Source organism: Rhinopithecus bieti, unplaced genomic scaffold (assembly GCF_001698545.2).
Source record: "Rhinopithecus bieti isolate Rb0 unplaced genomic scaffold, ASM169854v2 scaffold_18477, whole genome shotgun sequence".
In the NCBI taxonomy this organism is placed as follows: domain Eukaryota; kingdom Metazoa; phylum Chordata; class Mammalia; order Primates; family Cercopithecidae; genus Rhinopithecus; species Rhinopithecus bieti.
In genome coordinates, this window is record NW_016809209.1 from 866,700 (window position 1) to 887,829 (window position 21,130).

Here is a 21,130-nt window from a genome sequence, read left to right on the forward strand (position 1 = left end):
CTGTGTGACCTTGGGCAAGTCTTAACCTCTCTGAGCCTCATCTGAAAAGTAAGGTCAACGTTACCTGTCTCATGGGATTGTTGCTTAGGGAAGAGAAAAGCTAAAGGGAACTTGCTCTCTGCTCCCCAGCTCTGGTTTGGAGGTCCCTGAGTGGGCGCAGCCTCAAGCAGTGCCTACTCCACATGCCCACCAGCCCCTCACCTCTTGTTTTCAAACAGGCCCCCATTCCAGCCCCGAGCCACCCCAACAAAGGCTTAGAAGGAAGATGGAGAAGGTGGTTGGGTGCCTACCAGGTGTGGCCAAAACAGGACTTTATTCTGGCCCTTTGACAGCTTCTTCTCAGGCCTGTTAAACATGACCACAGCCTACAGATAGGGCACCATCATCTCAGCTACTGCCCCCAAACCTCCACTCAATAATAGCTCCCAATCGTTCTGCCAGGTGCTTTCTTTCAAGTGCTCCCATTTAATCCCCTCAACAACACTCTAGAAAATTCCCACCATTCTTATGTTGCAGACGAGGAAACTAAGGCTCATAGAGGCCAAGTGACTTGCCCAAGGTGTCTCCTAGCCTGCAAACGGTGAGGCTGAGATTGAGTTCACACCCTTACCCTCCCACACATGGAGAAGAGCTCCAAAGACACACAGCTATCTGGTCAACTTGCTGGGTGACCTTGGGCATATTGCTTCCCCTCTTTGGGCTCAGCCCCATCATCTGTCAAATGAAGGGGTTGGACACAAGTACTCTTGGTCCTTCTAGGCCTGAGATTCTATGATTATGGCAATCTCTGCATCAACAACCCCAGGGCACACCCAGAGAGAGGTCACAGCTGATTTGTCCCTCTGGGCCCAGATCTGGTTTCCCAAGGCCCCTGGTAACCCCAGGAAGCACAGTCCACCTCCTCCAGGGCTTATCCACCTTCTAGGGCTTAGCTGCACACCCTCCTGTCCCTACTCACGGGAGAGCTCTGCACTAGGCCCTGGGACTCTGTGCCGGCCTCTCACGCATGGGAAGGCAGAGTCTGGCCACCATGCCTAGCAGCAGCTGCAGGCTCCCCATGCCCAGCGTGAGAGCATCCACAGGGCTCACACAGGCCAGCAACTGTGTAGACCCCCTGGAACAGGAAGCAAAAGCTCTGTGTCAGGGATGGCCAGGAGTTAGAGTGGAGAGGAGCTACCAGCCCCATCCAGAGAGCCTGCTGGGGCTTCCTGGGGCTGTACAGAGGAGGAAACAGAAGGGACCCAGGGCCACAGCTGGACCAGCCTATCTGGCCACTACCCATGCTCCCCTCACCATAGATCCTCAGGGAGAGTTCTGGAGCTGTGACCTTTTCTTGGTGTCCTTTGCACACCTACTTAGAAGGTCTGAGTACTCTGAGCCAGGCGTGTCGAGTGAGGTCAGCACTGCACCCTTGTGCTATTCCAGAAGATCCCTGTCCCTACCCCAGCACAAGTCTCCCTGACTTCTCGGGACAGCCCAGCCTCAGCCTCTCCCCTGCAGTGAGGGGAGGCATAGGGACTGCTGTCAGTTCCAGCCCCGGCTCTACCACTAAATTGCTGAGTTCCCTTGAGAAAATCCCTGCCTTTCTCTGTTCTCTGCTGTTCTCCAGGAATAAGCTTTGGGGGAGGTAGAGTGGGGGTTGCTTTTATATAAAGGTTCAAGACACAGGAAAAAGGAAGGGAGAAATAAGGCCTAACCTAGTCATCTGCTTTCTCTTCCAGCAGGATTCAGAGGTCAAGGTCAAGCCCCCAGTTCTGGAGAGTGGTGCTGGGATGTTCTGCTACCAGCCTCCCTTGCAGCATATGTACTGCTCCTCCCAGCCCCCCTTCCAGCAGGTGGGTCTGGGGCAAGTGGGCCTGCTTCCCCCGGGTGTCAGGATATTGTGTGTGTGTATGTGGTATGCGGGTGTCTATGTGATGGCATGGGTACACCAGGATGGGCAGGTAAGGCCAGCAGGGCCCTGAACCTTAGGCTGGGCCACAGCAGGTGGCAGGAGTAGTTAATGGGAAGAGAGGCAATTGCCCCCCTCCAGGGGTGGGCTCGTCTGAGTCCCTGGCAAGGCCTGAGAGGCCTCAGATAAGAGTGTGGGGCTGAGATGGAAGCAGGGCTGTGATGTGAGCCAGAAACAGGGGAAGGAGGAGAGCTGCCCCAGACAGGGAGAGGGGCAAAGAGAAGAGGAGGGTGTGGTGTGAAACACAGGCTGAGCAGGGTGAGGAACAAGGGCTTCTGTATAGTCAGCCACCATCTTGCTATGTGACCTTGGCCTCCAACTTCTATTAGCCTAGAGAGCATGGGCACCCAGTGTGGGCTTAGGGGACCTTCCTACCCAGAGGACTCCAAGTCCCCATCATCTTCAGCCCTTTCCTCCTTTCCCAGCTTCAGCTCCTCCCAAGTGTACAGGATGCCAAGTAATTGCCCCACACTGGCATGGGATGGAGGAGTTTTAAAGGAGAAAGAAAAGAGCCCCAGAGCAGCCAGGCAGCTCCCAGGAGTCACCAGGCAAGACAGAGCAAGTGGCTGCCCAGCGCCCAGCTCCATCCACCTGCAGCCTGGCACTGAGACAGGCCCTGCCTGTGGAGCAGGTTCTACACCCGGCTCTCTGGCACTGGCCCTGATCTCAGCCAAGCCAGGGAGGAAGGCAAGGGAGAGGGGTTGGGTCAGACTGCCAGCTTTGCAGGTAAAAGAAAGAGACAGAGGGAAGCAAGGAGAAGGCACGAGAGGACATCCTCTCTGCTGTGAGGGGCCTGGGTGGAACGGCCGAAGTTATCCTGAGGCTCATGGTCTGACCCAGGGTAGAGAATGTCCCTGAGGCAGGGACAGAGATTGAGCCACAGAATAACTAAGGGGCCACCAGACCTTAAATGACCTCACCATGCCTGGCCCCGCTTTGATGCCCTCTGCAGTCTGCACCCCCTCTCAACAAGATGGCCGCACCCAGGGCTTTATGGAGCCTGGACAGAGGGTGACTCAGGCACTAAATGTCTCTTGGGTGACCTGGAAAGAGCTCTTCAGCCTGGAGCAGCTGGGGGAGTCAGAGTCTCCTACCACCATCCCCCATAAAACACCATCCGTGGCACCGCAGCCACTCCCTTTGCTGTAAAACCACCTCCTACCCCCACCTGCCCACCACCATGACCAGCCCTTTCAAAGAGCCACTGAAACTCATAAAACGTGGCAGTGCCCAGCAAACACCCAGGCTGGACATCCCACTTCCGGCCCAGTTGCTCCAGGAGATGCACGGGCACCGGGAGCACCTTCCTGGAAGGGTGCAGGGGCCGAGGGCTTCACTTCATACTCTCCCTGCAGGGTCCCGTCACCATGGCAACCAGAGCATCTAAAGGGCTGAGAGGAAGGAGCTGGAGGAAGGGGGCTTTAAGACCTCTGAGATCCTGAATTACAGGGTGTGGATCTCCTCACAGCCCCTCAGAGAGCTCTGCACTGGGGGTGATGGGGCCCATGACTCAGGAGGGAAGAATCTGGCCTGATCTCCTTCTCTGGATGTATATAAATGGGGGAGGGGAGCCCTCCTGGGAAAGGTTGGGTACCATGGCAATCATTCTGCCCCTTTTGACCTCCTCAGTACTCGCCAGGTGGCGGCAGCTACCCCGTACCCTACCTGGGCTCCTCACACTATCCGTACCAGCGAATGGCACCCCAGGCCAGCACCGATGGGCACCAGCCTCTCTTCCCAAAACCCATCTATTCCTACAGGTACATTTCTCACATTCCAGGAGTGGCAGGAGCAGGGGAGTGAGAGGGTCCTTGGGAACACTGAGGCATGGAATCCTCTGGGTCTACCAGTAATGGCAGTGGGTGGAAATCATACCAGTGGGCTTCCAGAAGATGCTGGAGAGAGGGTTCCTGCATGGAGGCAGGGGCATAGACTGGATCACCTCTGATCCTTTGTCTAAGCCTGGGGAGTCATGTCTGTGACTTGACTCAGCAGATGCTGGTGCCCTGGGGTGAGCCTGCCAAGGTCTCACTTCCTAGAGCCTAGGGCCTGGATCTGATAATTTAGGGGGGATGCTTGCTGCCTTCCCTGTCCCTCCCCAGAAACAGAGGGAAGCCCCCTACTCAAAGCTCTACTGGAAGGAAATAGGGGTGAGGCCTGCAGATGTGACTCAGCTATCCACCATCTGCCAGACCTGGTGGGACTTCTCTGGGGCTGGCCTCTTAAGTGTCAGCAGACCCAGCCTGTCTGGGAGACCCTTCCACCTGTCCTTTCATTCATTCCAACCAACAGTGACACTTGACCAAATACGTGTCAGGCCGTACATGGGATCGGGTCATCAGCTAGTGTGAGCTGAGGGGAAGGGAGAGGAACTTAAACATCAGCCAGGAGTGCAGAGAAGGGCTTTGTGAAAGGCAGGGTCATTCACTGAAAGACACACATGCAGGCCTTGGAGTCCAGCAGAAATGAGTTCAAGACCAGCTCTGGGACTGACTAGTGTGAAACCTCAGGGAAGTTACTTAATCTCTCTGAGCCTCTATGTATTCTATTTATTCCTCTTAAAAAAAAAAGTCAGGTTGGGGGTGGGGGGCAAGGGGAGGGACAACGTTAGGAGAAACACCTAATGTAGATGACGGGTTGACGGGTGTAGCAAACCACCATGGCACGGGTATACCTATGGAACAAACCTGCACGTTCTGTACATGTATCCCAGAACTTAAAGTGTAATAAAAAAGAAATAAAAATATAAGACTTATAAGATCAAAAGGAAAAACTTGTCAGGGTTTGGGGCAGCAGTTCAGGCTGTTGGAAGGATTAAGTAAGAGAATGTACGTCCCATGCTTGGTACATTGCGAGGCTCAAGAAACCTTAGTTCCCACCCTACTCTCCAACATTCATGCAATTGGCTAAGGACTGACTAGTAATGACGGCTTCCGTTTAATGAGTGCCTTCTATGTGACAGGCACCATCCTTCATCCTCACAACTCTGAGGTAGCTATTACTTTCTTCACTTCAAAGTTGAGGAAACTGAGGCTCAGAGAGGGTAAGGCATTCACCCAACATCACACAGCCAGAGAGTAACTAGGCCAGGATGGCCACCCAGGTTTCTCAGATTCCGCAAGACCCTCACGCGTCTGTAATTCCTGACTTCCATGTCCACTTTAATGGACACCTTCTCATTCCCTCCCCTTTCCACTCTAACCCCATAGAGCCTCTCGCCAGTGGTGGGGGGCTCGGGATGGGCTCAGGACCCAGTCAGAGATTCAGACTCTCAGGGGCTTTCTCTGTCTTCAGCATCCTCATCTTCATGGCCCTTAAGAACAGTAAAACTGGAAGCCTTCCCGTCAGCGAGATCTACAATTTTATGACGGAGCACTTTCCTTACTTCAAGGTGAGCCCAAGATTCCTCCCCATCCCATCACCCCCAAGTCCTGGACAAGCCAGGACTCTCTGAGCCAGAGGATTCAGTCTGGAGGCGGGAGAAGAATTAGAACGAAAGCCAGGAGAGGGCTTACCCCCGCCATGCTTTCCCTTGTCTCCACCTCAGAAGGACAGAGTTCCTACAAAAGGGGCTCCATGTGGGGAACAGAGAGCCCAAGCGGCTCATCCAAGGTTGCACAGCAGGCTGGAGTCAGACCTTCTGCTGGGGAAGGTGGACATGTTAGCACCGATGGGCCTCAGGGAGCATCCACCTACTCCAAGTGGGAAGAGAAAGTTGGAGAAGAAATGAGACACTATTGCTACCCCAACCCCTGGGACGCTGTGGGGCTGGAGAAGCTGGTCAGCCACAGTGGCTGGGAGATCAGGGCTGAAGAAGCCATTGCCTTCCAAGGTGAGATTAGATCTGCCTCTGTGGGTGGCAGGCTCAGCTGCAGTTCTGCCAGAAAGTGGGGTGTGGGCTTCCCAGTCTTTGAGTGTCCCAGGCTGGCTCACCTGACTCTCCCCCAACCCCTTGGGCAGAATCTCATTTCTATCATTCACAGAAGGGGCTTCTGGAAGCCTTACCCAACTCCCTCTCTAGAGGCAGGACAGGGACTCTTCTCCCAAGGTGGACAAACACATCAGACAGGGTGGTCCATTCTCCCAAGGTCACACAGTAGATGCGATCAGTTACTGGATCAAGCTGTTTGGCTTTGCACACCCCTCTCTGCATGCCCCCTAGACCCTCCAGCACAGACCCCCTTCTCCTGGGGCGGGTGTGGGGGAGACCGGAGAGTGCCTTCTCCAAGCCTTAGTAGACACAAATCTCATCTGTCACCCAGGCAGTGGGCAGTTGCTGAGACCCAAGTAATCCAGAACTCAGCTCCACCTGCCAGGGGGTGGTTCCTGCCCCCACCATCTATGGTCCTGCCTGGGGATAATTTGAGACTTGATGTTCAAACAAGTTTATCCCACTGGGCTGCCGTCAGATGGGGAGTGGGCAAGATGGCCAGAGTGGTCTGGCCAGGAGTGGAAAAGTGTGTTGATCCACCAGAGGTTCTGGAAGGGAAAGAGGGAGGGAGGCGAGTCGTCCCTGGAATTCAAGAAGCATCAAAGCCTGAATTCAGGGCAGCCCCCGATACCCCAACAGGTCACGGGCTGAACCCTCCCTAACCCCTAAAGCTTTTGGAGGGTCTTCTAGGGTTTCAAGGGGCCAAGACACAGAGGGGAAAAGCCCAGTCCTCTCAGCCTTCCCTCCCCACCAGCTCCTGGCCGGGCCCCCAGCTCCTCCCCACATCTCATCTTCCTTGCTTAATTATTTTTCCTGGGAGCTGTGTAATCCCTGTTTTATGGGGCTGAGGAGTGAAGAGGTCTAACTGCTTTTTGTTCCCTTCAGTTCTAGTTGTTGTTGTTAGCCACTTGCATCACTCCCTCACTCCTGAGTTTACATTTGATCTCAGAGAGAAAGCATCTGTGAGGATGGGATGGGTCCCAGATTGTGAGACAGGTTCTGTGGGGTGACCTGGGCAGGGCCCTTAGCTGGGGGACAGAGTTGGAGGCTGAGCTCTATCACTGCCTCCCTGTGTGATCCAGGGCTAGGCCCTTTCTTCTCTGAACCTCAGTTTCCCAGTCTGTAAAATGAGTCAGATTAGTTGGCACATAGATTCCTTCTGACTCTGACAGTTCCCCTCTGACCCACCTAAGGAAATTCCTTAGTTCAAAGATTCTCCACCTCTTTCCATCTCTCACTTCCTATTTGAAGTTCATTCTTCTGGGTGAGGATAGACTGGACCCTGGAGTGGCCAGCACTCATGCCCAAGGCAGCTGATGCGGGCGTCCCATAGCACCATGAGTCAGGGACATGGGACTGGAGAAGTGTCCAGCCACTGGACATAATTGTTAGTGCTGACCATCCCTCTTCCAAACAGGAAGTGACTGGGGTGGGGCCTGCCCTGGCATCCCAAAGTCACAGATTTATGGGGCCATAAAAGGCCCCAGTGCCCATTAACTCTGCCCATGGGGCAACGTGGCCTTAACTCCTAGTGGAGACTACGGTGGGAGTCGAAGGTGAATCCCAAATTGGCTGGTCTGGTGGCTCAAGAATCCTCCCTGGTGACCCTGGGAGCCTTGGGGGTCATCTCAACCAGCTCCCTGCCCCAGGCCAGCTGCCCCCAAGAAAGGCTGCACCAGGTCCTGCCAGCCACTTGGAGTGACGCTGGCATCAGGACCCAGTTCTGCTGGGCATGATTCAGCTTGGCTGCTCCCTGGGGCAAGTGAGCTGGGGAGGAGGGAGTGGCTGCCCCTCATTAAGCAGAAACTTTGGGCTGAAAGGGGGAGGGGTCAGGTAATGAGGGCGAAGGAGCCCCACTGGCCAGAGCGAGTGCCCTACCCACAGTCAGCCCCCGCTGAGCTCAGGGCTGTCACAGAGCCTGGAAGAGAGTTGGAGGTGGGCGGGCAGGGGCCCACTGGCACTCCCGCCACCGCCTCTCACCTAACTGAGTCAGCCTAATGGTTTTTACAACCCTCCCTGGGCACAATTACTGCACTGGTGGCATGACCAGGCCTCCTAATGGGTGTTTATTCTGTTGGCACGAGCATCCCCCCACCGCCTGAGGGCTGGCCTCCCCACCAGGACACGCCCCCCGGGCACACTCATACAAACACTCACACCCACACATCATACAATCATGGCTACCCACAGTCACACCCAGAGAGACTTTCTCACACACGGCCATCCTCACACTCGAGGAATTCATGGACCCGTAGCCAGGAAACGTTGCTTATGCCAGGAAGACACACTTAGGGACGCATGCACGTGCTCATACGCACTGCCCTTCACATACCAAACCCACATAGACACACAAACACATGTGCAATGCACATACTACACACACCCAAACACTCACAAACCTCGCCCATCTTTCTTTTCTCCCAAGTTAGTCCCAGAGGGAATAAGGCATACCCAGCAGAGGAGCATTCTTCCCCTAATTCCCCTCTCTAAAGCCAGCCACAAGACCTCAGAGTACTGAGTCCCCCTTCCACAGAGGGGTCCAAGCACAGGCCTGGAGACCCATTGGGGATGGCTGAGCTTCAGATGGGGGGGGTGTTGTGGGCCAGAAGGCCTCTGTAGCACCTACCAGCCCTGGCTTTCCAAATCACCTCGACAGTCCTCTGAGGGGTCAGGCAGGGATGAGGGTGGGATGAAGGCAGATTTGAGATGAAAATAACTTGGGGTCAGGGTTCCTGTTCATCCCTCCCCTACCACCGAAGGGTACCAAGCAAGGGCTGGGTGCTGAGGAGGACAACAAGCCCCAGAGTGGGCGGCAGCTCTGTGCCCAGAGGAGGCACAGGAGTGTTTTAGAACCCAGACCTGAAGTCCGCTCTGGCTCCCTGAGCCCAGCCTGAATGTTTGTCTTGCTCTGCTCTGGCAGACAGCGCCCGATGGCTGGAAGAATTCTGTCCGGCACAACCTATCCCTCAACAAGTGCTTCGAGAAGGTGGAGAACAAATCGGGAAGTTCCTCCCGCAAGGGCTGCCTGTGGGCCCTCAATCCGGCCAAGATCGACAAGATGCAAGAAGAGCTGCAGAAGTGGAAGAGGAAAGATCCCATTGCTGTGCGCAAAAGCATGGCCAAGCCAGGTGAGGCTGGCCGGGCCACGCAAGGAAGGGCCCAGGGTACCCATGAGCTCAAAAAAAGAGAATCAGAGAATGAGACAAGGCCCTGAGTGACAGTTCCAGGCTGGGGAAGGCTGTGGAGGAGGGAGATCTCATGGTGTTCTTTCTCTCTTGGGCCTTTCAGAAGAGCTGGACAGCCTCATTGGAGACAAGAGAGAAAAGCTGGGCTCCCCGATCCTGGGCTGTCCACCCCCTGGGCTGGCAGGCTCAGGCCCCATCCGGCCCCTGGCACCCCCAGCTGGCCTCTCCCCGCCGCTGCACTCACTCCACCCAGCTCCAGGCCCCATTCCTGCCAAGAACCCCCTGCAGGACCTACTTGTGGGGCACGCACCCTCCTGCTATGGGCAGACATACTTGCACCTCTCACCAGGCCTGGCCCCTCCTGGACCCCCGCAGCCATTGTTCCCACAGCCGGACGGGCATCTTGAGCTGCGGGCCCAACCAGGCACCCCCCAGGACTCGCCTCTGCCTGCCCACACCCCACCCAGTCACAGTGCCAAGCTACTGGCCGAGCCTTCCCCAGCCAGGACTGTGCACGACACCCTGCTGCCAGATGGAGACCTTGGCACTGACCTGGATGCCATCAATCCCTCACTCACTGACTTCGACTTCCAGGGTGAGCTGGGGGTGGGAAAGGGAAGGTGGTACAGGACTGGAGAGGGCCACCTGGCAGTGGGACTCATCCTCTCCAAGTCTCCAGGCTGCAGCCTGCAAGTGGCTGGGTTTCTGGTCAACTGAAGCAGAGGAGGATGGACCTGGCAGGAAGAGCTTCCCACTTGCTCTCTGCCATCCAGAGAATAGGGAAAGAGGGATGTCCTTGCCCCTGTCTCCCTCCTCCTGGTGCTCCAAACGTGGTCCGACTGGCCTCATCATCAAACCACTCTTGGCCGGGCATGGTGGCTCATGCCTAGAATCCCAGCACTCTGGGAGGCTGAGGTGGGCAGATTACCTGAGGTCAGGCGTTTGAGACCAGCCTGGCCAACATGGCAAAACCCTGTCTCCATTTTAAAATACGAAAATTAGCCGGGCACGGTGGCACACACCTGTAATCCCAGCTACTCGGAAGGCTGAGGCTAGAGAATCACTTGAACCCAGGAGGCTGAGGTTGCAGTGAGCCGAGATCGTGCCACTGCACTCCAGCCTGGGTGACAGAGTGAGATTCTGCCTCAGAAACAAACAAACAAAAAACCACTCTCAGCTCTGGATAGACTGCAAAGGGCTCCATGTTCTACTCCATACTCGATTGTGAGTGACCAGTAGTCTGAACATTCTCAGATGCATTTGCATTTTATCAGAGTTCATCTTCTAAAGCAGAAGGAGAGAGACTCTACCCTAGAGGAATGGAAGGCCTCAGAGCTGGGCAAGCCCTGGAGAGATTTGAAGATAGGAGTTTGAGGAGGGTTCTATCCATTCCACTCCATCTTGGCTGCTCCATTTCTGCAGATGGCCAAGCCCACCCATTCACATCTAAATTCCAGTGCACCTCAGGCCCTGGTACTGGCCACAGAAGGTTTGGAACAGGGTGATGATCCAGGCCTCAGACTCTCTGTATGCACAGGGGTGGGGGACATTCACAAGCTGATGGAGGCAGCCTGTCCTCAGAGAGCTCCCAACCTGATGGGGAGACAGCCCAGGTTTGGGAAGCTATTATTAGAAAAGTGCCCATAGGGCCGGGCGCGGTGGCTCAAGCCTGTAATCCCAGCACTTTGGGAGGCCAAGACGGGCGGATCACGAGGTCAGGAGATCGAGACCATCCTGGTTAACCCGGTGAAACCCCGTCTCTACCAAAAAAAAAAAAAAGAAAAGTGCCCATAGATCTTCTGCCCGATCCAGAAGTGGGGAGCAGGGCTCAATCAGCCTCAGAGGAAGCTACAGATATGTGGGACACGAAAAACATTTACTTGAGCCCTTGCTAGGCATAAGGCTGCTCTCTAAGTGCTTTCTCATCTGGGCCTAGAGGATAGGAGGGATTATTAAACCTGCTTCATGGAAGCACACAGAGGCTTGAGAACTTACTCTAGGTCACTTAGCTAGAAAGAGGGAGAGTTGGGACTAGAACCCAGGTGGCCAAATCCAATCCAGGGTTTAGTCAGGCCCTCTCTCTCCAGAGCTTGCAGCCTGGATACCCAGTGCAGGAGCCCCAGGTCCTGGCCAGCCATGATGCGGGTCCATGGCATAGGTGGCAGCACTGTTTGCTCCTTGGACTCAGGTGTGCATCCTGGCTCTGCTCCCATTCCCTGGGCCCTGCAGTGGAGGAGACCCAGGGAGCCATGCCCATCCATCCCATTAGGTCCAGAGTACACTGCCAGAAGCTCCTTGAGCTGGGCTGCAAATCTACCTTCCGTGGGAGACTAGGCAGGAGTCAGGGTTCACTCCCGAGTGCACAACATTGGCATCCACGCTGCCAGCAGGCATCAACCCCTCCGCAATGCCCACCCCCAAAAAGAACCACAGAGGTCTTCTAGATCAATGGCTTTCAGATTGGGCTACATGGGAGGAGGAATCTGAGGCTGAGAGGTTCAGCAACTGCCTGGGATCACAAAGCCAGTGCTGGGGTCTGTTCCCAGCACATGTCACCCTGACCCCTGCTCTCTGCAGCATGTGAAAACTGACAGGTAAGAGGGGCCAGACAGGACTCCTCCGGTGCCTCCCAGTGACACTTGTTCTCTCCTTCCCCATCTCCCCCAACTAGGAAACTTGTGGGAACAGTTGAAGGATGACAGCTTGGCCCTCGACCCCCTGGTACTGGTGACCTCATCCCCAACATCATCTTCGATGCCGCCACCCCAGCCACCACCCCACGGCTTCCCCCCTGGGCCCTGTCTGACAGAGACAGGCAGTGGGGCAGATGACTTGGCATCTCCAGGCAGTGGGGGCTCCGGGGCACTGGGTGACCTGCACCTCACCACCCTCTACTCTGCCTTTATGGAGCTGGAGCCTACGCCCTCTCCGGCCTCTGCAGGCCCCTCTGTGTACCTCAGCCCCAGCTCCAAGCCCATGGCTCTGGCATGAGCTGTGCCCAGCATCATCAGCTCCAGCGTTTGCCTGGTCTGGAAGTCCTGGCTGGCCGCCCACATCAGGCTCACCTTAAAGGTCAAGGAAGGAAAATACTCCTGTCCCCTGTGCCACTAAGCCAACATACGTGTTAGCTGGTAGCTGGGGGCGCAGAGGACACCACCGGGGGTGCTGCTCCTCACACATTTCTGCCATGTGGTGGCCCAGTTCCTCACCCAGGGCCCCCAAAGAGCAAGTGTCTGGGCAAGAAGAAAATGCACTGTTCCTAGCTCGTACTCATCCACACTCAAGCCCTCATGCGTGCACACACACACACACACACACACAGAGTTATTCAGATGTACACCCACCCACATACCTTACAGCCAGAGGAACCAGCACTCCATCACTGAGAGCCTGACTTCATTTCTGGGGCAACTGAGAGCTGAGGGCTTTGCTTACCAAAAGCTCAGGCCCTGTGCCAGGCCAAAGATTCCCCCAGACCCCCATTCTGACATCCACTTGCTCTGCAGGCCTGGCCCCTCATCATTTTCTTTCCCAGAAGCCCCTGTATTTATTCCCCCATCTTCGTCCCAACAGCCCAGCAAGAAGGAGGAGATAGAGAGTTCCTCCCTGGGTTGTCTGTGGACTCCCCCAGGAGCTGCTAATTGGCAGCACCCGCTCAGCCAGGCTCTACCCATCCTTAGTACCTGCTATGTCCAGCTTCCCCCAGGGTGACACACAGGAGGGGCAACATCTACCCGGGGACCAAACTGAGCCCGATTCCGAAGCAGTGTTTGGAAAAGCCCTTGCCCTCGGAAACTTGAATATGTCCTTTTTCCCCAGTCCCGGGTGCAGGAAGGGCCACCTCCAGGTCACCACAATCTCACTCCCCTCCAGAAAGAAAAGTTCATAGTTTAGGTCCCGGCTTAACTCTACTTGTGAAGGTTCAACTTACACTTTTTCAACTTTAGGATGGTGCAAAAGCAATACACATTCAGGACGTTCCTCAACTTAGGATAGGGTTATGTCTGATAAACCCATCGTAAATTGAAACCACCAGAAGTCAAAAACCACTTTTGACTTACGATGTTTCCCACTCATGATGGATTTCTACGGATGTGGCCCCATTATAAGTTGAGGAGCACCTGTTAGTTACTTCCAACTGTCTCAGGCAACCTAGGTATTCAGGAAAAAAGCCTGGCACAGGGTGGCAGGGAAGCACCCATGCAAAGCACCCCCGCTTCGACTGCTTGGCAGACCTAGGGTGCCCAGGAAGCACAAAGGATACCCGTGGCGCTGTGGGGTGTAGCCCAGGTGCCTGCCATGAGCCTGACCCCACCAAGGGGGAACCTCAGCCCACCCTGGGCCTGGAGGTAACAAGAACTTCCAGAGGTTGGCCCCAGGCTCAGAGGAGGCATAAGCAGATCCCTCAATGGCTTGTCATTGTCCCCTGTCCTGGAACAATAAAGCAAGTGCCTTCTGGTCTCACTACCAAGCCTTCATTTCTGGCCGCCTCTCCCTAAGCAAAACGGCCAGGCCACTCTGATGTCAGATGCCCTGGGCCTGTGACGTCTCTCCCACCCTCACCCAGAACTGGGAAGTTTCTAATCCAAAGAGTGAGGCATCTAGGAAGACTTCTTGACCCACTGGGGAGGCTGAGGAGCAGGTGGGCAGGGTCTCTTCCCAGGAGAACTTCCAAAGAGATGCAGGGAAGAGGCTGCCCTGGCCAGAAGAATGGAAGGGATGCCCTCCCCCAGACCCCTTGCCTCTGAGGTCTGCCCACTCCTTCTTTGCACCCCCATCTCCTTACGCAAGAAGGAGTCGCTGCCCTGTCCAGGCTATGCCTTTCTGTTTCCAATCTGTTCCTGGCTGAAAGAGATGCCAAGTGACTTGAGGCCCTGAGTTCCACAGGTGACAAAGTGGAGCATGTCCTGGTGCTGTGTGCACTGCTGGTTCTGCAGAGCGGTCTCCGGAGGGTCAGGGGTTCACTCACTCCCACGTCAGACTCACCCCCTAGGTGTCACCTCCAGGTGGGGTTGGTGTCACTGCAGCATTGTCTCAAAAGAGATGGGGCAGATGTGGGAGCCAAAAGCACACACATGAACCCAAGGTCCCAGAGAAGCCACAAGGGGGGACCTCTGCTTATAAAGCTCTTCTTGGATGAAGGCCGGGCGCGGTGGCTCCCGCCTGTAATCCCAGCACTTTGGGAGGCCCTGGCAGGCAGATTACCTGAGGTCAGGAGTTCAAGACCAGCCTGGGCAACATGGTGAAATCTCGTCTCTACTAAAAATACAAAAATTAGCTGGGCGTGGTGGCGGGCACCTATAATCCCAGGTACTAGGGAGGGAGGCTGAGGCAGGAGAATCGCTTGAACCCGGGAGCCGGAGGTTGCAGTGAGCCGAGATTGCACCACTGCACTCCAGCCTGGGCAACAGAGTGAGACTCAAAAAAAAGAAAGAAAAGAAAGGAAAAGAAAAGGAAAGAAAAGAAAAGAGAAAAAGAACAGAACAGAAAAGAAAAGAAACGAAAAGAAAAGAAAAGAAAAGAAAAAAAAAGAAAAGAAAGCTCTTCTTGGGTAGCTAGACACAGTGGCTCATGCCTGTAATCCCAGCACTTTGGGAGGCCAAGATGGGTGGATCACTTGATGTCAGGAGTTAGAGACCAGCCTGTAAAACCCCGCCTCTGCTAAAAATACAAAAATTAGTCAAGTGTGTTGGTAGGCACCTTTAATCCCAGTTACTCAGGAGCTGAGGCAGGAGAATTGCTTGAACCTGGGAGGTGGAGGTTGCAGTGAGCTGAGATTGCGCCACTGCACTCCAGCTTGGGTGACAGAGTGAGACTCTGTCTCAAAAAAATAACAAAGCTCTTCTTGGGGCCGGGCCCAGGGGGCCAGTCAACACCTATCTCCGAGAGGATAGGTCTGCAAAAGACCCCATAATAGAACCCCACCTACCCCAGCACCCTCCCCAGCAGAGGCTGGAAGGGTAAATGCAGGGCTGGAAGGCTGAGGTAGGATAGGGAATAGGGAAGATATGGCTGGGGGTACACCAAAGAGGAAGGCCCACCTGCCCCAGCCTGGCCCTGGCTGTGTAGGAAGCAGGTGCAAGCTCTTTGCCAAGACCTCAGGCGATGTTGCATGCCAGCTCTGTCCAACCCTGGGCCTGTGTCTTGATGACACCCAGGCCCCCAAACACAGGGCAAATGTTTCCTGGGAGAATCCTACTGGGACCCATTTGCTTGCCTCAGGTCCTGAGACTCTGGGAGCTCAGACAAACCTACCTTATATCCCAGGCTAGGCCATCTCCTCCAGGGGGGCCCTCTGTGAAACCTCTGTCCAGTGGGCCCATTCAGCACACCTGTGTGTGAACTGGCCCCTAATGCAAGAAGACAGGTAGCAAGCAGGTAGGACTTGGGTCTAGTTTTGTGTGTGTGTGTGTGTGAGAGAGAGAGTGTGTGTGTGTGTGTAACCAGGCCCTCAGACTTTAACTGGGCCTTAGTTCCACCCTGAAATGAGCCCCGCGCTCCCGCTCATATGCTGCCCCCTGCTGGCCACCCCACACCAAGCATTTAACCATTATTAGAATGAGCAACCATCTTTTTAATTTTATTTTTCTAAGTAGATATGGGGTCTCGCCATGTTACCCAGGCTAGTTTTGAACTCCTGAGTTCAAGTGATCCTCCAACCCCAGCCTCTGTTAGGTGCTGAGATTGCAGGCGTGGGCCACTGCACCCACCTAACGTTTGTAGTTTTTGTAGAGGTAGGGCCTCACTATGTTGCCCAGGCTGGTCTCAAACTCCCAGGCTCAAGCAACACCCCCTCCCTGGCCTCCCTAAGTGCTAGAATTACAGGCATGAGCCACCACACCTGGCCAGGGTGAGCAACAACTTGTCTGAATGGATGCAGGGTCTTCAAGTCAGCTATTTGGAGGGAATTAATCCTTTTGCTCAGGGATTCTAAATGTGAGAGATCTCAAATGGATTAGAATTCCCAGGTCCAGGAACTTGCATGAAAAAGTTACATCTTCATTTTCTCTCATCCTTACCTGAAATCTAGCATTTCCCTCCATTATGAATATCAGCAACAAATCACACTAGCATTGGCAATACCTGTGACTTTGTCATTAGAAATCACAGATATTTTGTAATTGTGTTATAGATAGTACAAAAAATGTACAAATACATACACATGCACACACATATACACACACATACAGTAATCTGTCGCTTAACAACAGACATACGTTCTGAGAAATGTGTCCTTAGGCAATTTTGTCATTGTGCAAACATCATGGAGTTTACTCCCACGAACCTAGATGGTAGAGCCTGCTACAAACCTAGGCTCTATGGGATAGCCTATTGCTCCGAGGCTAAAACCTGTATGGCATATGAGTGTNAATCACACTAGCATTGGCAATACCTGTGACTTTGTCATTAGAAATCACAGATATTTTGTAATTGTGTTATAGATAGTACAAAAAATGTACAAATACATACACATGCACACACATATACACACACATACAGTAATCTGTCGCTTAACAACAGACATACGTTCTGAGAAATGTGTCCTTAGGCAATTTTGTCATTGTGCAAACATCATGGAGTTTACTCCCACGAACCTAGATGGTAGAGCCTGCTACAAACCTAGGCTCTATGGGATAGCCTATTGCTCCGAGGCTAAAAACCTGTATGGCATATGAGTGTGCTGAATACTGTAGGCAGTTGTAACACAATGCCTATGTGTGTTTCTACAACACATAGAAAAGGTACAGTAAAAAATGCAGTGTTGGCTGGGCACAGTGGATCACACCTGTAATCCCAACACTTTGTGAGGTCAAGGCGGGCGCATCACTTGAGGTCAGGAGTTTGAGACCAGCCTGACCAACATGGCAAAACCACATCTCTACTAAAAATACAAAAAATTAGCTGGGTGTGGTGGCACACACCTGTAATCCCAGCTACTCAGAAGGCTGAGACAGGAGAATCTCTTGAACCTAGGAGGCAGAGGTTGCAGTGAGCCAAGATCATACCACTGCACTCCAGCCTGAGAGACAGAGCAAGACTCTGTCTCAAAAAACATATATATATATATATATACAGTATTGTAATCTTATGTGACCACAGACATATATGCAGCGTGTCATGACAGACACATTGATATCTAGTGCATGATTGTAGATACACACACACACACACAGTCATCTCAGAGTGGTTCCAGGAACTCCCACAAATTCCAAAAATCCATGAATGTGCAAGTAAGTCCCTGATATAAAATGGTGGAGTATTTGCATATAACCTACACACATCCTCCCATATTCTCTAAATCATCTCTAGATTACTTATAATACCTAATACAATGTAAATGCTATGTCAATCGTTGTGATACTGTATTACTTAAGGACTAATGACAAGACAAAGGTCTACACATATTCAGTACAGACGTTTTTGATGCACAGTTGGCTGAATTCACAGATGCGGAACCCATGGTCAATTGTATATAGTTTTTAATACATAAAATAAATAGGATAGGCCTGGCACGGTGGCTCACGTCTGTAATCCCAGCACTTTGGGAGGCTGAGGCAGGAGGATCACAAGGTCAAGAGATTGAGGCCATCCTGGCCAACATGGTGAAACCCCGTCTCTACTAAAAATACAAAAATTAGCTGGGCGTGGTGGCGTGCACCTGTAGTCCCAGCTACTCCGGGGGCTGAAGCAGGAGAATCACTTGAACCTGGGAGGAGGAGGTTGCAGTGAGCCAAGATTGTGCCACTGTAGTCCAGCCTGGTGACAGAGCGAGACTCCGTCCCAATAAGTAAATAAATAAATAAATAGGATAACAATATATTTTATGTTCCAAAAATCCTCTTATTGTCCATAGGCTTTAGCAGACTGACAAGAGAGTCTGTGGCACGTAGAAAAGTAAAGCAAGGGGCTGGGTCTATAATCCCAGCACCTTGAGAGGCAAAGGCAGGAGGATTCCTTGAGCCCAGGAGTTCAAGATCAGCCTGGGCAACATGGCAAAACCCTATCTCTACAAAAAATTAGCTAGGTGTGGTGGCACATGTAGCTTCTGTAGTCTCAGCTACTTGGGAGATGAGGTAGGAGGGTTGCTTGGGCCCAGGAGTTTGAGGCTGCAGTGAGCCATGATTGTGCCACTGGACTCCAACCTGGACAACAGAATGAGATCCTGACTCAAAAAAAAGAATGGTAGTGTCCTTGCTTTAGTTGCCAGATGGTGGGGAAGTGGAGGGTGACTCTTAGGGGAAGGGCCTGGCTAGGGCGGCCTGGGACAGCAGCTCTTTAACAGCTGAAAGGGAAGATCTCAGGTTTTTTTTTTTTTTTTTTTTTTTTTTTTTTTTGAGACAGAGTCTCGCTCTGTCACCCAGGCTGGAGTGCAGTGGCATGATCTCAGCTCACTGCAAGCTCCGCCTCCTAGATTCATACCATTCTCCTGCCTCAGCCTCCCGAGTAGCTGGGACTACAGGAGCCCACTACCGCACCCAGCTAATTTTTTGTATTTTTAGTAGAGACGGGGTTTCACCGTGGCCTCGATCTTCTGACCTCGTGATCCACATGCCTCGGCCTCCCAAAGTGCTGGGATTACAGGCGTGAGCCACTGCGCCCGGCCAGATCTCAATATTTTAACCACTGGTTTGGCAGTCTCAGTGAGCACCTTGCAGGCCAGCCCAGGGCATGAGCTGTGGGTTTCCCTGTAGTACTTGGGCTTTCCTGCTCTACCCAGGGGCGGGATCCTCATGACACCCCTAAAGAGTCAAAGCAGGCCAGGCGCGGTGGCTCAGGCCTGTAATCCCAGCACTTTAAGAGGCCGAGGTGGGCGGATCACCTAGTTCAAGACCAGCCTGGCCAATACGGTGAAACCCTGTCTCTACAACAATACAAAAATTAACTGGGCATGATGGCGGGTGCCTGTAATCCCAGCTACTTGGGAGGCTGGGGCAGAAGAATCACCTGAAACCGAGAGGCAGCGGTTGCAGTGAGCCGAGATCATGTCATTGCACTCTACCCTGGGCGACAGAGCATGACTCCTTCTCAAAAAAAAAAAAAGCCAGGCGCCGTGGCTCACCCTGGCTAACACGGTGAAACTCCGTCTCTACTAAAAATACAAAAAATCAGCTGGGCATGGGGGTGGGTGCCTGTAGTCCCAGCTACTTGGGAGGCTGAGGCAGGAGAATGGTGTGAACCCTGGAGGCAGAGCTTGCAGTGAGCTGAGATCCGGCCACTGCACTCCAGCCTGGGTGACAGAGCGGGACTCTGTCTCAAAAAAAAAAAAAAAGAGTCAAAGCAAAAATGACTGGCCCATTTCAGAGACAAAAGGGAATTGCCCCTTCAAGGTCAACAACTCATCAACATCAGAGCCAAGACTAGCCCCACCTCCACCCTGTCTTCCTCCCAGGCAGCCTCTAGGTTCCTAGGGACAGTGCCAAGAACTAAATGCAGCAAGATGTACCATTTGCAATAGGACTAGTGCCAGAAGCATGAAGACTTAAAAGAAGGCATAGGGCCAAGGCTTTTCCCAGCCTAGACTCCTCCAAGCCTAAGGAACACAGGCCTCTTTTCAAGTGAGTGCCAACTGGGTGCCTGCTTCAGAGATGAGAACCTCAGAATAGGGACCCTCCTCTCTCTCTGAAGGTGGAAGTGCAGCAGGCCCAGTCTAGAACCTCAACCCAGTTCTACTTGGCAGCTGCAGTGAGTAGAACTATTATCAGGGTGTTGGGAAAAGGTCCTCTTCCTTGCTATAGCTTCTCTGCAGACTTGTAACCCCATAAACTACAACAGCAAAACCACCCCTATACTGTACTTTCTTTCATACCTATGCAGCCTCATCTGCAAACAAATCCCTCCCCTCCACATTCTTGTCCTCATTCTCCTTCTTTACCTTTGTGGCAACTGATAGTCCCTGCCCACTTGCTTTGTGATGAAATTCTTTCCTCCAAAACATGGTTCTGCTCCCACCTCCCTGGGGGCTCACTCCTTCTGTCTCCAGTGGTTCCTTTCCTTCCACCCTGCTCTCAAACACCAGCCTTCCCTAAGGTGATACATTCTCATTTAGGCACCCTCAATTGGGGAATGGGGATTCGTATTATAATAGCATTGTTTGGGAGAGTTCCAGTAATTGCAGGACATTTGGCATTCCTAAATACCAAGAGTGTCAGTGGAGGACCCCATGATCTCAGCCACCATCATAGCTTCAGCAATCACCTTGTGGCTGATGGCCTCAACAATCACCACCTTCAGCCCTTATTCCCCTCCTGGTCTTAGGGCCCACCTTTACTGCTTTCTGGTAATTTCCTCCATGCCACAGCATGTCCCTGTCTGAAGTCACCCTCTCCTGCTACCATCCACCCTGATCCAACCTGCATTCCTAAGCCCAGAGATGGCACCCCTAGCCACCCCAGCATCCAGGCCACAAACCAGGCAGTCAGCCTTGCCTCCTCCCTCTCTCCAATCCACTCATCCAATCAGCCACCACTCCTGAGGATTTCATCTCTTAAAAATATAAGTTTCATCTGCTTCTGTCCATCTTTGAGGATACTGGCCTAATTCAGGTTCTCTTTCTCTCTCACCAGATTCCTGCAGCACCCTCCTCATTCTCACTGCCCCCTGCCTTTAGTATGGTAGTGCATGGAGCCAGACTGCCTGAATTCAAGTCCTGGCTCTGCCACTTCATAACTGTGCAATGTTGGCTGGGTACATTAACCTCTCTGGACTTATATTTTCTGTAAAATGGGCATCATAATAGTGCCTTCCTCAGAAATGACCATGTTTATGCATTAATACATGCAGAGCACCAAGCCTGGCCCTCAGTAAATCTTGGTTACTATTGTCAGTCTCATTATTCCAATCTGCCCTTCACTCAGCAGCCAGAGATAATTTGACCATGTCATGCCCACTTAATCCTCCTCAGGGGCTCCCCACTTCTCGGAAGCCCTGCTCCTAAGGCTCTGCTGATCTGTCTTCCTTTCGTATCATATTGACTCTTTAACACACCTAGGCTTATGCCCATCATCCTAGCACTTTGGGAGGCCAAGGCAGGAGAATCCCTTGAGCCTAGGAGTTTGAGACCAG

The 21,130-nt window shown here is 53.1% G+C and overlaps 1 protein-coding gene across 2 annotated transcripts in view; it reads left to right on the forward strand.

The window, feature by feature from the left end:
- Positions 1-12,842, forward strand: part of FOXN1 (forkhead box N1) — a 30,268-nt gene extending 17,426 nt beyond the window's left edge. Inside the window, exons 4-9 of one of the 2 annotated variants that reach the window (XM_017888901.1) lie at positions 1,725-1,835; positions 3,581-3,711; positions 5,246-5,342; positions 8,803-9,010; positions 9,171-9,662; positions 11,739-12,078. In XM_017888901.1, coding sequence (XP_017744390.1) covers positions 1,725-1,835; positions 3,581-3,711; positions 5,246-5,342; positions 8,803-9,010; positions 9,171-9,662; positions 11,739-12,058 — 1,359 coding nt within the window. In that variant the 3' untranslated portion in view covers positions 12,059-12,078. Of the gene's footprint in view, positions 1-1,724; positions 1,836-3,580; positions 3,712-5,245; positions 5,343-8,802; positions 9,011-9,170; positions 9,663-11,738 lie in introns of both variants that reach the window. The other variant, XM_017888900.1, reaches the window with a different exon arrangement.
- The last annotated feature ends 8,288 nt before the right edge of the window (positions 12,843-21,130 follow it).